At 41.5% G+C, this 13,809-nt stretch overlaps 1 protein-coding gene across 1 annotated transcript in view; it reads left to right on the plus strand.

The window, feature by feature from the left end:
- The window catches only part of TUB (TUB bipartite transcription factor), a 71,226-nt gene extending 67,014 nt beyond the window's left edge, over positions 1–4,212 (plus strand). Inside the window, 3 exon segments of the mRNA XM_040608193.1 lie at positions 1,142–1,240; positions 1,626–1,797; positions 3,149–4,212. Of these exon segments, the coding sequence (XP_040464127.1) occupies positions 1,142–1,240; positions 1,626–1,797; positions 3,149–3,282 (405 nt within the window). The 3' untranslated portion in view covers positions 3,283–4,212.
- Positions 4,213–13,809: the final 9,597 nt, after the last annotated feature.

Below are 13,809 nucleotides of genomic sequence, written 5' to 3' on the forward strand. Positions count from 1 at the left end.
GATAAAAGCAGAGACATCTGAATATGTCACTTCTAAATGCCCCAGTGGTAGAGCCACACCAGTTGGAGCCTGGGGGTCTCCAGTTCTTGGCATTTTGTGGTACGATGCTGGGAACAGCACCAATGGGAATTTCCTTTCTGAGATTCCTTAGTGTGTGTCCAGAGCCCTTTGCTTGGGAAAGGTAGAGGGGGAAAAATGCATGACTGGGGGTGGGGGCGGGAGGGGGAAATAAAATTGCACAAAACATGAGGAGATGGACTTAGTCACTGCTTCATTTACCAGAGTTAATGTACTGCCCTTTACATTTTTCTTTCTCAAAAGTAGATGATGACTTACTGAAATAATTGGCCCTAGTTGCTTCTGTGGAAAAAAAAAATAAAAGAAAGCCTCAGATAAAAATAAGATTTTAGCCCTATTTAGATTTTAGTGGTTGTGTTTTGAGAGGATAGTGCATTACTGGAGCACTTCTGTGAAATGCTGGTCAGGAAGGCATCAAATCATGTTTAATGGAAGAACTTGTATTTTCCATGGATTTATTTTTGCTGCCCATGTTACTTCTTTACTTTCCCTGCTTTCATAGCTCAAAAATTTGTATTCATGCTAATGTGTGTGTGTTTTTACCATGCTCATCTCTAAGCATAACATATCTGAAGAAAACCACAGCACTGCTAACAGATGCTCTTACTGGCAGCTTCTTCTTGTTTGCTTTTGTACTGGCTCTGGAATAAATGGAGTTGGACCCATATATTTAATTTTGTCTCTCATCAAAATGTGTGACTGCATTTTATGATTTTTAAATTACAGCTACTTTATTTTGGGATCTGGCAGTAGCCAAGAAATCTGGTTAGTTCGTGTCCTTTTTTAACAAAGGGATTATTTATGGGTTTTTTAAATTGTATTAAGGTTGCTGGCAGCCCATGCTAGGAGTGTTTTTGGAAACCTCTATTTCCATTTTTCCTGTTGTTGGAGCTTCTAAGACAAAGCTAGAATGTTTGGCAGTGCCAGTGAAGGCACAAGTTTCAAGATGTTTTTTGAGTTGCCTAACAAATAAGGTCCCTGGGCTGCCACTGTGTCTCTCTCTGTTGAAGAAATTAACTTTAAAAATACAGAACATGATGAACTCTCCTCTAAATATTTTTAGGAAACAAACGTGTTGGGATTTAAAGGACCTCGTAAAATGAGTGTGATCATACCAGGAATGAATATGGACCACGAAAGAGTTTCCATCAGACCACGAAACGTAAGTCATACCATCTTGCAACGATAAAAATTACTTGAATTATTTTTCAGTTAGAGTTGTTTTTTTGCATTTCTGAACGTTTAGAGGTTAAACACAATTGCAGAACAATGGGTATGTGACTAGTTCTGGGACTCACAAAAGCACTACAAATACATTACGTATTTTGATAACAAAAGATACAACTAATGTTCTCCAGGTTGTGGAAAGGACTCAAATGCACATTGGCATTAAGACACTCAGAGTTCTCTGCTTCATTCAATGATGCTGTTCTGAGGGTGGAGGGTGACAGTTTAGCCTTTGGGCCAGGATTTATGAGCTTTTTTTTTTCTGTGAACTTTTTTTGTCTTGCGAGAGTGTTAAACTGAAATGTTTGTGGTGTGTGCAGGAACATGAGACACTTCTTGCAGGATGGCAGAACAAAAATACAGAGAGTGTCATTGAGCTGCATAACAAAACGCCAGTCTGGAATGATGACACCCAGTCCTATGTTTTAAATTTCCATGGTCGAGTCACACAGGCCTCGGTGAAAAACTTCCAGATTATTCATGATAACGATCGTAAGTATCGCGCTTTGTCTGTAATGTGCAGAAACAGTCCTGCATGCACAGCCTGGCAGTGATTCCGCCCTTACTGTTGTTACCTAAGCGAGTTTAACGTAGTTATGTGGGTCCAACTTAATGCTGCTCTGCCTTGCGGCCATGACGTTGATGCAGGTTGGGTTCAAATGCTCATGCTTAAGGTGGGTGATTCTGCTATGTGTGATCTTACTTTTCTCCCTTGGCTTCCTGGCTTGTGAACTGAGCAACCATTTGAATAATTTCTGCTCTCAGGGCTGTGGTACTTCCAGTCAGCAGCACTGTGGGGTAGTATCGCTCCAAGTTCTTGTACCACACAGTCCTTCCTTGGAGTTTTTGTTCATGCTGGTCCCCATACACTGCCCAGCAGGAGATGGCGACAGACTGGTCCCACTGCCCAGCCACTTTGCCGTTACTAGGCTTTGTAGCATTAGCTCTACAGAACTCCCTGAAAATGTCAGGACTGCCTTTCACATCTTCACTAGGACCTTACCAGTGTGCTGCTTTCTGCCAGAAATGTACAGCCCCCTTTTTTCTCAAGCTTAGTTTCTGGAGCAGGGATACAGGCAAGTGCCCACGTGGAATGACAGTGCCCCACTTTATGCTCCCTTCAGGCAGGCAGAATCACTCAGTGCTGAAGCACGCTGGGCCAAACTACTGCCGTGCTTGGACTGCTGGGGAACATTGGAAACTGGTGAAAGTGGCTCTGCCAGCCTTCGAAAGTACTGAATTGGAAACACTGGTGTATGCATTTGCTGCACTTTATAAGGTGAAACGATTACACCTGCATCTGCAATTAGGCATTTCAAACTCTTGAATGAGGCAGAGGTTTCCTTTTGCTGAAAAAGTGAAAAAAAGTCAAAGAATTTCTGAATATAAGGAGACATGATTAGGTCTAGATCGCAATCATGCCTTCTCTTCCTGTGCTGTCCTTGCTTGTCCACTTGCCTGAAGTTAAGTGGGAATAGAATTAATTGGTTCTCAGTACATAAGAAACTGGGCACTTGGTTTATATAAGAGGTTTGAGCGTTCTATACAGAAGCAATTTTCTCTCTGTGCTTGCAAAACCCACTTTATCTGTGTAATTTTTTTGACAGTAACAGGTCTTGCAATCCTTTATCACTCAGCTGTTCCTCACTCAGGCTATCCTTGCTTCTTCCTCTGGTATCAGCACACCCACTTGCATGAATAAGTGTTGCGAAGTTTGATGAGTGAGCATGTTTTGTTTGCATTTTGTTGAACTAGGCCAGAGGGTGATGTTGAATGCGTACTTATTTAGTAAGGGCTGCAAACAAAAATAATGCTTTGTCACTTTTTATGACCTTTCTTGCAGCTGACTATATAGTGATGCAGTTTGGCCGCGTGGCTGAGGATGTGTTCACCATGGACTACAACTACCCCATGTGCGCGCTACAAGCCTTTGCTATTGCCCTTTCAAGTTTTGACAGCAAGCTGGCTTGTGAGTAAAGGGCATGGGTGAGCATCCACTCATCTCGTGTCACTTATGGTCAGGGAAAATGCAGTTGTGAAGGACCAGTCTATTGTTGAAGAGAAAGTAAAAGGAATCTTCTAAAAATTCAGGAAATAAAGTTTTTCCTTTTTTTTTCTGTCATATTTTTCTGGAAGTGACATAAATTTTGTGTAAATAGAAGTTCTGTCTCATGTCTTTGATTATGGTATGGAGATGTGCCATGAGGTACTGTACCGTGGCTCTAGTAGCACCATTATAACGGTGTCTTTTTTAAATCCAGAAAGGGCGTGCACGCTCGAGAAGTTTCTTTTTACATTTAAGAATAATTCTGAGGCTGTAATCATACCTCAAGGTTGCACTCCCACATTGACTAATCAGAGCTTCACATCATCCAACATAAAAGAAAGATCACAAAAAAGATGCACTTTTTTGAACGTGCAAGGATCTCATGTAGTACAAAGCCAAGTCTGAAGGCTGAAAACCTATACTGGACTGAACTTGATGCATTGCTATTGTATATGTCGTAGGGCATGATGAATTTTAATTGCAGTAGGAGGAAACGGAGAAGTAGAAAGCACAAAACAATGTTGCACAAGTCACTTGAATTCTAAGATGTCATTATGTTTTAACATCTACCTGCTTTTTAATTTGTTTCAAATGACAATGTATCTGGAGTACAGAAAAGGAAAAGGAAAATGTCTCGATGCCAAGAAGTCATAACTTATGTTGAATTTGGCATGTCGCGTGTTGGGAATCTATATCCTTGTATTGCTGTGGTAATTCAAACACATATTTTGTATGAAGTGATATAAACAGTTGGATAAAGGCGCTCTGCAGAGAATCTTACTATTTTGAACAGGCTGTGTAAAGCTGAGGAAGGTAAATGGAAATATTTTATTAAATTTGTCTGGCCTTTTGCGATTTTACAATTTGTTGATTGCATTTTTTGAACTTTGAGCAGCAACCACTTTTCATATTTATTTCCCATTGTAAGAACGCTTGAAATCAATTGAAACTGTGTATGTTGCTCTCTGATGTAAACGTGCCAGCTACTGAGCTAAATCCTTCTAGGCAAATCTAGAGTATGCTGCATACAAATGAGACACTGGCAGGGCACAGAATAACTTAAAATAGTGCAGATTTTTTGTTTCTTTTTTTCCTGATTTATCTGAAGTAGCATTTGTTTATATATTTCAAAACACAAGCAAAGAACAAGCCATTCTTTTTTCTGAACCTCTCAAAAGCCAAGAGCTGCAACTGAAAGCACACTTTAAAACACCTTTAGAAATAATGAGCCTTTCTGCCATTGTTCTGTAGACTGTTACCCTAAATGGCACACAAAGTGATAGAATTTGTAAGTAGTTCACCAGAAAGGGTATTGAAATGTGAGAGAAGCAGTTGCGTTTTATACTGTCTGTATTCAGATTCTCCTTTTTACTCTTTATAGACTCTTGCACTGCACAACTGAAGATTATATAATGAGAAAATGAGATCTAATCTGCTTGTCTCATAGCTGTCTGCCCCTTTTGGGCTATAGGGGACAGGCCATAAGGAGAGGTTGTGCCATTTGAACTGTGTAATTTCAACTAATAAAAGAAATGTGCTCTCTTCCTCATATTTGCCTTCAGGTCTCCTTCCCAGTACAGACAAGGAAGTTTCAGATAAGGGATGGAAATAAGTAATTGCCAGCACTTTTTCTAATCTTTATAAAAATCTATGGAAAAAAGTCTGCTGGCTTTGGACAGCGTTCTGTTGATGGACTCAGCCTGTCAAATGTGATCTTTAAATAACAGGAGGCTCTGTCATTTGTTTCAGATCTTTTTGCAAAAAGCCTTTCCACACAGTGGTATAAAATGGAAAGACACCTTTTGTTTGAGAGACTTGAGCAGTCAGTTCTGTCAGCAAATGATCAAAACGATGGGTCATGAGCTGCAGTGTGATTTGGGCTTTGCACATGGATGCTTTGTTTTCCCCTGTAGCTGGTAGCTGCCCACCATTTCACATCCCCACCTGTGATCTCACTTTGGATTTTAACAGAGAAGGCCCTTAGGCCTTTGGTTACCTCAGTCTTTAAAAACTAGCTCCCATGATAACCAGAATTTTCTGGTTAGACTACTGCACAATTGGCCAGGAATTCCCACTGCTGGTATAGATGTATGATGTGGGTTTCAAGAACTCTCCAGCATGGGAACGGTGGAACCTGCACAGCGGTCATTCGGTGGCTCGCCACTCTTATGTTTTCTTTAAAGCCTGTGAAAGTGGCAACTGACAGAGTTTTCTGCCTCTCTGTGCACAGCGCTGTGTCAAAGGAGCTAAGTGTCTCACGGTGCAGATACACAGTCTGCTGGCTGTAGTAGTGGAGGAGGTTTAGAAAGGGTTATTTTTAATGTGGATCATAACAATGGGCTGAAGGGAAGCTCATGTGCAGTGAACTCCTGCACAAGGGTCAGAATGAAGGGCTGGGGAAAGGCAGCGACTTCTTGGGACAGTTGTGCTGCCAGCACATTGTGTAACTTCAATCTCACTGCACGTTCTTCCCAGCCAGGTATTTTTTTAACCTGTAAGAATGCCAGGAGGAAAGTGGCAGCTCAGATTCCCATCCCCTTAACAGAGTCATGCAGGGACATCAGCCAAGGAGCTGCTGAGGAAAAAATTCCCCGCTGTAAGTCGAGGTCACTAGAGGGGGATGTTAACCTGGGACTACGAGGAATGAGGAGCTGGCATTAAATCTGGCTCAGTTACAGCAGGATTTGTGCCTGGGAGCCTTTGCCAAACCCTAATTCCTCGCTGTTGTTCAGCAAGGTACTGGGTTCTTTAGGTTCACTTGTCCATTGCCATCTGCTCCAGGAGCAGCTGCTTTTAATTTAGCATCTATATAATTTCTGATGGAAGTTTTCTGGTGACCGCCACTGCTGCATGTCAGTGCAAGAAGGTGTCGCAAGTTTTCCAGCACATCTCCAAATTTTGTTTTCCTAACTTGATAAAGTCACAGCAGGTTCTGTCCTAACATACAGTCATACCTGCGATTCCACCATCCTCGCGGTTAGATTTTCCTCCACACGAGCAATAAATCTTGGCACCAGTGTGTATTTTCAGAGATGTATGCATACTGAAGTAACCAAGGAGTAGTTAGTTGCACACTCCTATTGGTAGTAGCTACTGCAGGGCCTGCATGTCAGTCTGCAGTGTGGCATAACCTTGTTTATTTAGTGTGACGAAGAATATAATGGCATCGAGCTGTCTATTTCCCTCACATAGTCCTAGTGACTGTTTGGGTACAGTAGATTATATAGTATTTAAAATCCCAATATTGATGATTTTTTGCATCTGCTGTTGATTTTGGCAGAGAGAGGTAAACAAATTCCTTTCCTGAACTGCTTATAGGCAAATACTGCATGCTTTAATGAGAGTTCTTAATCTAACTTGTCACTCTGTTTACATCAAACAGTTTCTTCCTGGCCCTTTTATCTAATTTTCTTCATCTCTGATGTTCTGTTCCTTCTCATTCTTTCACAATCCCTTTATCTTTTCTTCAAGGATGTGTAACTGAGAAGTGTTTATTTTGACAATATTACTCAGTGATCCCTCCACAGCTGAGTAATGCCTTCGGTGCACATCCAGTGGTGCTCCTACAATAGAAACCTTATCAGAGGGATGAATTTGGCCCTTTGGCTTTTCAGTAGAGTAAATTAACACATTAAAAGGCAGCAGATAAAGAAGCTTGCCTAAAACATAATCGGAATTTTCTCAGTAAACATTCAGCAACTGGAGTTTCCAAACCACTGGTTGCAAATCAATGAGCAGAACTGCCCACAAGCCCTGAGGCAGACTGTGAAGATTCTCTTTGTAGTGTTGCCTTATTTTTCCTCTTTCAAAAGGTTGAAAGTGATTTTGTGAGCTGAAGGGTGTTGCTGCACTAAAATAGAGTTTATTTTTCAGAAGGCAGACATCACTCCACTCCTTTTGTAGGATAATACGTGGCACGTAAAATAGTGATGTCGTAGGCCATTGTTACAAATTCCGATGCTAAGAAGTCTGTGAGAATGGTTTTGTAATAATTCCTGGGCAAATCTCCCGCTATTCAAGTTGCCTTACAATAGTGCTGGAGCTCCCAGCTGGCTGTCCTCGTGAGGTGCTAGAACCGAAGGAGCTTTAGTGCAAAGGGCTCTCTAATAAAACTTGGTAGCTGTACAATCAAAAAAGATCGTGGAGTCGGACGGCACCACCGAGTTTTATTGGTCGTGGTGAACCGATGCCATCAATTCAAACTTTCTGGGTTTTGGCTCCCTTTTGATGAACAAAAGGAGGGACTTTGGACAAGCAGAGACATCAGTGAGGTCTCTAGAAGTATTGAGCATTAGACCTACTTTTCTACCTATAAAAATCTGAGGCCCACCTAGTGCTCCCCTTTAAAAAGGGAGAAATCAACCCAGTCCTTAGTATAAAAAATCACTCCCAGTTCTTGTGTCTGAGCTTTTATCAAGTTATTATTAACTTATTAGTGATTTCACATAAGGATGCAACAAGGACTGGATGTCACAAGGCAAACCAGTTCTTGATGACTCTAGACCAGTACCAGAGTATTTTGTCTTTGAATATTTTAGGAGGCTAGGATGGGGGGGGTTGCCTGATGTTTTGGGCAGAAAGAGTTTCTCCTGATGTGTGGCAGGTGTCAGAGGGAAGATTTTGGGTTTGATTCTGTGGCATTCTAACTAGTTCCCCCACTGCACTCCTAAAACATCATTTGCAAGATTTTTTCCTGGTTTTAGAGAATCATGTGTTCACCAGTAAAATTGCTTGGCAAATGAGGGCAGCACCTGTAATAAAGCAGCAGTCACCTTTATTAGAATTATGGGCTGATGACTCGGATTTCTCAAAAGGCCTCATTTTGATTACTAGAAAGTAGTTTTATACACAGAAATCTTGCACTAGAATTAATCAAGCTGTAGATGCAGGCTTCTCATGTATGTGCTACTTAATGAAAACGGGTTTCTGTTGTTCTTCATGTATGAAATGTACCTTCCAGGGTTCTGCTCCGTGTTTGTGGTTAATTGTGTAGGTATTTTTCAGTTCTGTTGCTCACCAAGGAACTAAGAGAAGACTTGCACAACTATCTCGATGTTTTGGTATTTTGCTGTGAACTATATAGCTCAGTAGCTGATACTCACAAATGCTGTATATTGGATGAAAATGCATTAAAACTTATTTTATATGTTGTATTTTATTTAACGGCCTAAAAAATTTAGATTCCTCGTTTTCAGTAAGAGTATGTTTATCCAGGTCTTCACTGAGAAGACTGGAATTAACCGGCTCTCTTGAAGCTGTTTAATGGAACCAGCGCACTGGTTTGCTGAATTGCTGTAGAAAGAGAACACAGTTCAGAAAAATTATGCTTACGTTTTTGAGAGAAAAACCCTTCCTATATACTTTATAATTGGATTGCTCATTAACACCGAAAGCTTATCATGGTTTTATTTAAGTCTACAATGGTAGCTTGAAAATTACTCTGACAAAAGCTTGCGAGCACGTGAACTGGGATGAAGTCCAGCTTAAGAGTCAGAACCTAGCAAGCACCCCTGAATCCTGAGGCATCTATTCTATGCTTAGGTACTGCCTGCGTGCCAGAAATGTCCTGAAGAGTCACAGATCTCTGTTAAAACCAGCCTCGTCTTTAGGCTGCCCAACAGCTGTTAGAACACAGGCCTGGCGATCAGGTCACCTGGGTTTTAATCCCAACTGACCGTGTGACTTTGTGCGAGTCTTGTAACCTCTTTGCACCTCTGTTCCAATGAGTTGGATGCAAATAGGAAGGTTTTGGACCTGCCTACGTCCGTCCCTGTTCTGCTGAGAGGCTTCTCAGGAGTGTATTAAGGCTGGTGGGTGACAGGTGGTGTGTTAAGTACCCTACTGAATTCTTACTGAAGGAACTGCAGTAAAATAGGAAGTTTTCTGCCACCTATGTACAAACTGAATAGCTAACTGATCTCTTAGGCTACAATCTTACCACTGATTTTGGTAAGGCTTGAATTTTTTACCTTGTCTCATTTTTGGTCACTGAATGTGCAGAAACAGCAGTAAGGACAAACCATCTGATACATTTTTTTCCTTCTCCCAGTGATGTGGTGTTGGTTGTGTTGTAGTGTGCATGGTCAGTTGTTTTAAAACTATTATTTCTGAGCACATTGCAGAAGTTCAGTTAATGCAACTGCCTATTTATGCTTTTATGTAGCAAATGGGAGACACTTGGCAGTTGTGCTGCAAATTGCCTTTTTGTACTTCTGGGGTTTTATTTTTTCTTGGATGTGACTCAGCTGTTCAAACCTGTTGTTACTGCAGACTTCGATTCTGTCACGCACATCTGACTTTAAAACAATGAGTCTCATGATTTGTGACTACCTTTATACTCACAGGGGATGTTTACAATGTCACAGTGCAATCTGTTTCTCACATTTGACCCTGTATCTGTGGCTTCTTACTGAGGTTACCCCAGCTGGCACAATGCCCTTAGAAGTATCAGTAATTTGTAACGTGAACTCTCTCAAAGTAACAGAATGGAATTTATAAACATTTTAATAGATTTTAACATTACAATCTCGCTGATTTTATTGCTTACAGATAGGGTGAAATTGCAAGGCAGTTATTCAAAATATTCTTTCCTTAAGCTTGTTTGGAAGTTTGAGCTCTCATTTAAGCAGTAAGCTCCTGATGCTGCAGCTGCAGCCGTGCAAGCACAATACAGTTCGGCCTATGCAGGCTGCCAGACTGGCTGCAGAAATCTGTCAGTGTGATCAGACGCAGTAAGTGATGGGAATTCCAAAGTCCTAGTAAGAGTACACTTCCCAGCTCTCTTAGGCAATCTTGAACATCACCTAAGGAATCATGTCCCTTTCCTATGTTGACTTGCCAAATAACAGCAGGAATATTTTCACTCCCTTTTGAAATTTTTTATTTTTTTTTAAAGGCTATGCTTATTGTCTCAGCAGGTGTGATTTTAGAGGACATTTAGTCTTGATGTCTTGGGAAATTATGTCATGAGATTGCTCATTTTGCCAATCCAGAAAATCTTACAAGTAGACAAAACCTGAGTATGTTTTGTGAGTGGGCTCTGGGCACTGCTATGACATTCACTGTTCAAACACGTTTGTGAGCTCCAGCACCGTGCAACACGAGGTTTTCATTCCAGTCTGGGGACAGCAAAAGATAACCCAGTTACTGCCACCCTCTTCTTTTCCCTAGGGAGAATCTCCCGTCCTCCCTGGCTAGATGCATAACTATTGATCCTGATGTGTCTTTAACCATTATGGTATTTTTGAGCTATTTTAGAAAGGATTTCTAAAGACGTAGTTTCAGCTCAAAGAAAATAAGTCTTTGAAGGAGCTGTAGGTGTACCAAGTTGATTTGGTTGAGGGGCAGCTGCCTTTTCCAGCAATTTTCTTAGTTGAAAGTTATTAAGCAGTGCTTAATAGTCCTACTGGAAAAACGTAACGTAGCTATTAAAATACACTTTCCTTGGGTTTTGCCTTATACTGGTTTGTTGTGCCCCACTACGTTTATTTCTGAAAGTCAGAAACTTCCAGTGCTAAACGCAAGCAGAGCAGTGTTTTCTACTGAAGTCTCTGCCTCCTTTTCTGCTGCCTTGTATGTGGAGATCTGGTATTTGATACTAAAGATTGAAACTTCATCTAAGAAAAAAACCAGGATTTCAAGGCAGAATCATTATATTTCAGTGCTATGTACCTGGATTTAGAGGGCTTTTTTCAGTTAGGACTCTTATTACTGGCAGAGTGTGTGCCGTGAAACATCCTAAATACCCTGTTGCATACTACATCTGTGACATGGTGCGAGGACCTGGGCCAAAGGTCCAGCCCTCTCTCACCAAAAAGGCACCACTTCCCTTTGGGAGGTCTTCCCCTTGATACTTCTATGCTTACTGCAGTATCTCCCGGCCGGGGTTCAATCTGTGATTGGGTTAGTCAGTACTTTAGCAAACACTTCACAGACGCTACACATCAGCCAGTAAAGCCTTACGGCAGCCCGGGGGCAGCAGGTAAGTATTACTGGCCTTTTAAAGGCAGTGCAGGTGTGATTGGCAGCTTATAAAAGCAAACAGACAAACAAAAGAGTTATTTTTAGAGCTGGCACTAGAACTAAGTTCTTAGTCCCTAAACCTGTGCTGTAGCTATTGCCGTGGGTGACCAACTAGTAGACAGAGGGTCCCTCTTTGGAACTTCACTGTGAAGACTAAACTGTTTCACTTTATTTTGGAATACTGGAAAACCAAACCACATTACACAGAGTTCTCATCAGGCAATTGGAATTACGCTGAAATCATGTTTCCAGGCATATTAATTTATGAGGATGGCCCAGAACAAACATGAGGCTGCTGTGCAAGTGTCAGGAACTGAAAAGCTGCACGGCAAGTAACTTAAATCAGGCCCACTGAGTTTCCCGAAGTTGAAAAAAAAATGGGGGGGGGGGGGAAGGGCTGTATTTCATTCCTAACTGTATGTATTTGGAGATTCAGTGTTCTAGAATACCCTGAAGATATAGAAATGCTGTGTACTGTCAATTCTAACTTGTGATTTTATGTAGGGCTACAGCAGCGACGCTTACTCTTACAAGATTTGTAACAATGTCTTAAAAAGGTCTTAAAATATGTCTTAAAAACAATGTCTTAAAATATGGCTCTTTAACTAGGAAGGATTCCCAGGAGTTCCTGAATTCAGTGATGCTACCTCAAGGTTTCTTGTTGTTTTTTTTAAACAACTGTTTTCAAAAGCACTGGTTATTCAGTCTTTTACATAGCACAAGTCCGTGAGGATGCACTCCTATTTGGTATCACTTCAAATACTTTCTTGCAGGTGATTGATAGATGCTTTTTGGCTTCTTAGTAACATGTGTTACTATACTTCCCTTGTTCTAAGCCCTTTGATTTTTAATTTTTTTCCCCATCTACAACTCTCTTGTTTCAAACATGTACAGGTTTTTCCATATGGGGACACTCCAGAAAGCTAAGTCAGTGACACCTATAAAGTTAGCGTCTGTGAATTGGAGTGTGTTAAATCCCTGTGTATATGTTCTCATTTTGAAGTAGGGTGGCCTTTCAGTTCCAGTTGGGTAATCCTCACTGGGGTTATTTGTCACATTGCGCAGTTCAAGGTTATTGGTGAATTCTGAAGTGCTGAATAGGTTACAGACCAAAATACTGGAGAACATATGTAAAGGGCTTCATCCTTCCGTGTTCTCCAGTGTGGCAATTCTGGCTTACAGTACAGCACTTTGAACAGCTGGCTCCTTGAATGGTACTCGCACAGCTCAGCACCTATATGCTAAGGGCTGTGTTCCGAAGTCCTCTTTTTCTGCTGCAGGGGGTTCGCAGCACTCTGACTTACTCCCACCTGTATGAATTTAAGCTCTGTGACCACAGTGTGCTTCCTTCTTTGGATTTTGTGAATGCCAGGGATCTGGGGACTGTATGCTGAAAGCAAGTGCTTCACTAGTATAGCAGAGCTTGACACTTGGAGTGTGGTATAAATGCTGCCAGTATAACTAGGTTTATTTGCCCACCAGATATATGCTTGTTTCTCAGAAAATAATCGTCTTTTCTCTTTTTCTTCTTCATTTATATCTGCCTGGATCTGGAGGATGAGAGCCTCTTTTAGCATTCATGCAAGCAGCCACCATATAGAAAAACACACACAACAGGTTTATTACGGACGGGTTTATCACTAAGAATGCAACCATTTACGTGCTTACTGTCATCCTGCTGTGTACGGTGCGTGTTTTTCACCGTGTGCTGTTTCCCACCCTGTGTGCTTGTCACCAGTCACAGGACATGGCTGCAAAGGCGTGCATGGAAGCTTAGCAAAGAAACTGCACAACCAAAGCCATTAAGATACAGCTCTCCTAATACCGAAGAAAGAGCTCCTCCTGAAGGCAAAAACCAGGACCCATGGCTCTTTTAAGTTATCTGACCTTTCCATGTGTTTGCATTGCATATAAGAAGATAACACTTTTAAAAATTGTACTTGCACTATATTGAGCCCTAAGCCCAGAAAAAGGAATACACAATCCAAGGAGTTCAGTTACAGAGAAGCAAACGAAAGTGCAACGACGCGGAGGAAGTCCAGCATGCAGGCAAGGCAGCAGTATGTGCTGGGGAACGACAGCAGGGTGATTTCTTGCCAGAGAATTGGCACGCTGCTTGGCATCGCTTAGAGTGAGTCATGGATTTCAGTGTTCATTGGCAGACTATGGTGGTCACTGCTTACGTTGCATTACATTGGTAAGAACTCTGCCCACACCGTTTGTTTCTCTCCCAAACAGCTTGATTGACGTGCAGATCTCTTCATGATGACATTTTCACCCATTTATGTCTGTTTCAGGCCTAATCCAAAGCCTGCTGGTGTGACTGAATGTTTCTTTCTAACTTCTGTTTGTCTCCATGACACGCTTGTGCATCCCTACAAGAGTCCTAATGCCGTCTTGCCTGTCTTTGTTTAAATGTGGGCTTATCTGGATCT

This window comes from Falco naumanni, chromosome 10 (assembly GCF_017639655.2).
Source record: "Falco naumanni isolate bFalNau1 chromosome 10, bFalNau1.pat, whole genome shotgun sequence".
Taxonomy (NCBI): Eukaryota; Metazoa; Chordata; class Aves; order Falconiformes; family Falconidae; genus Falco; species Falco naumanni.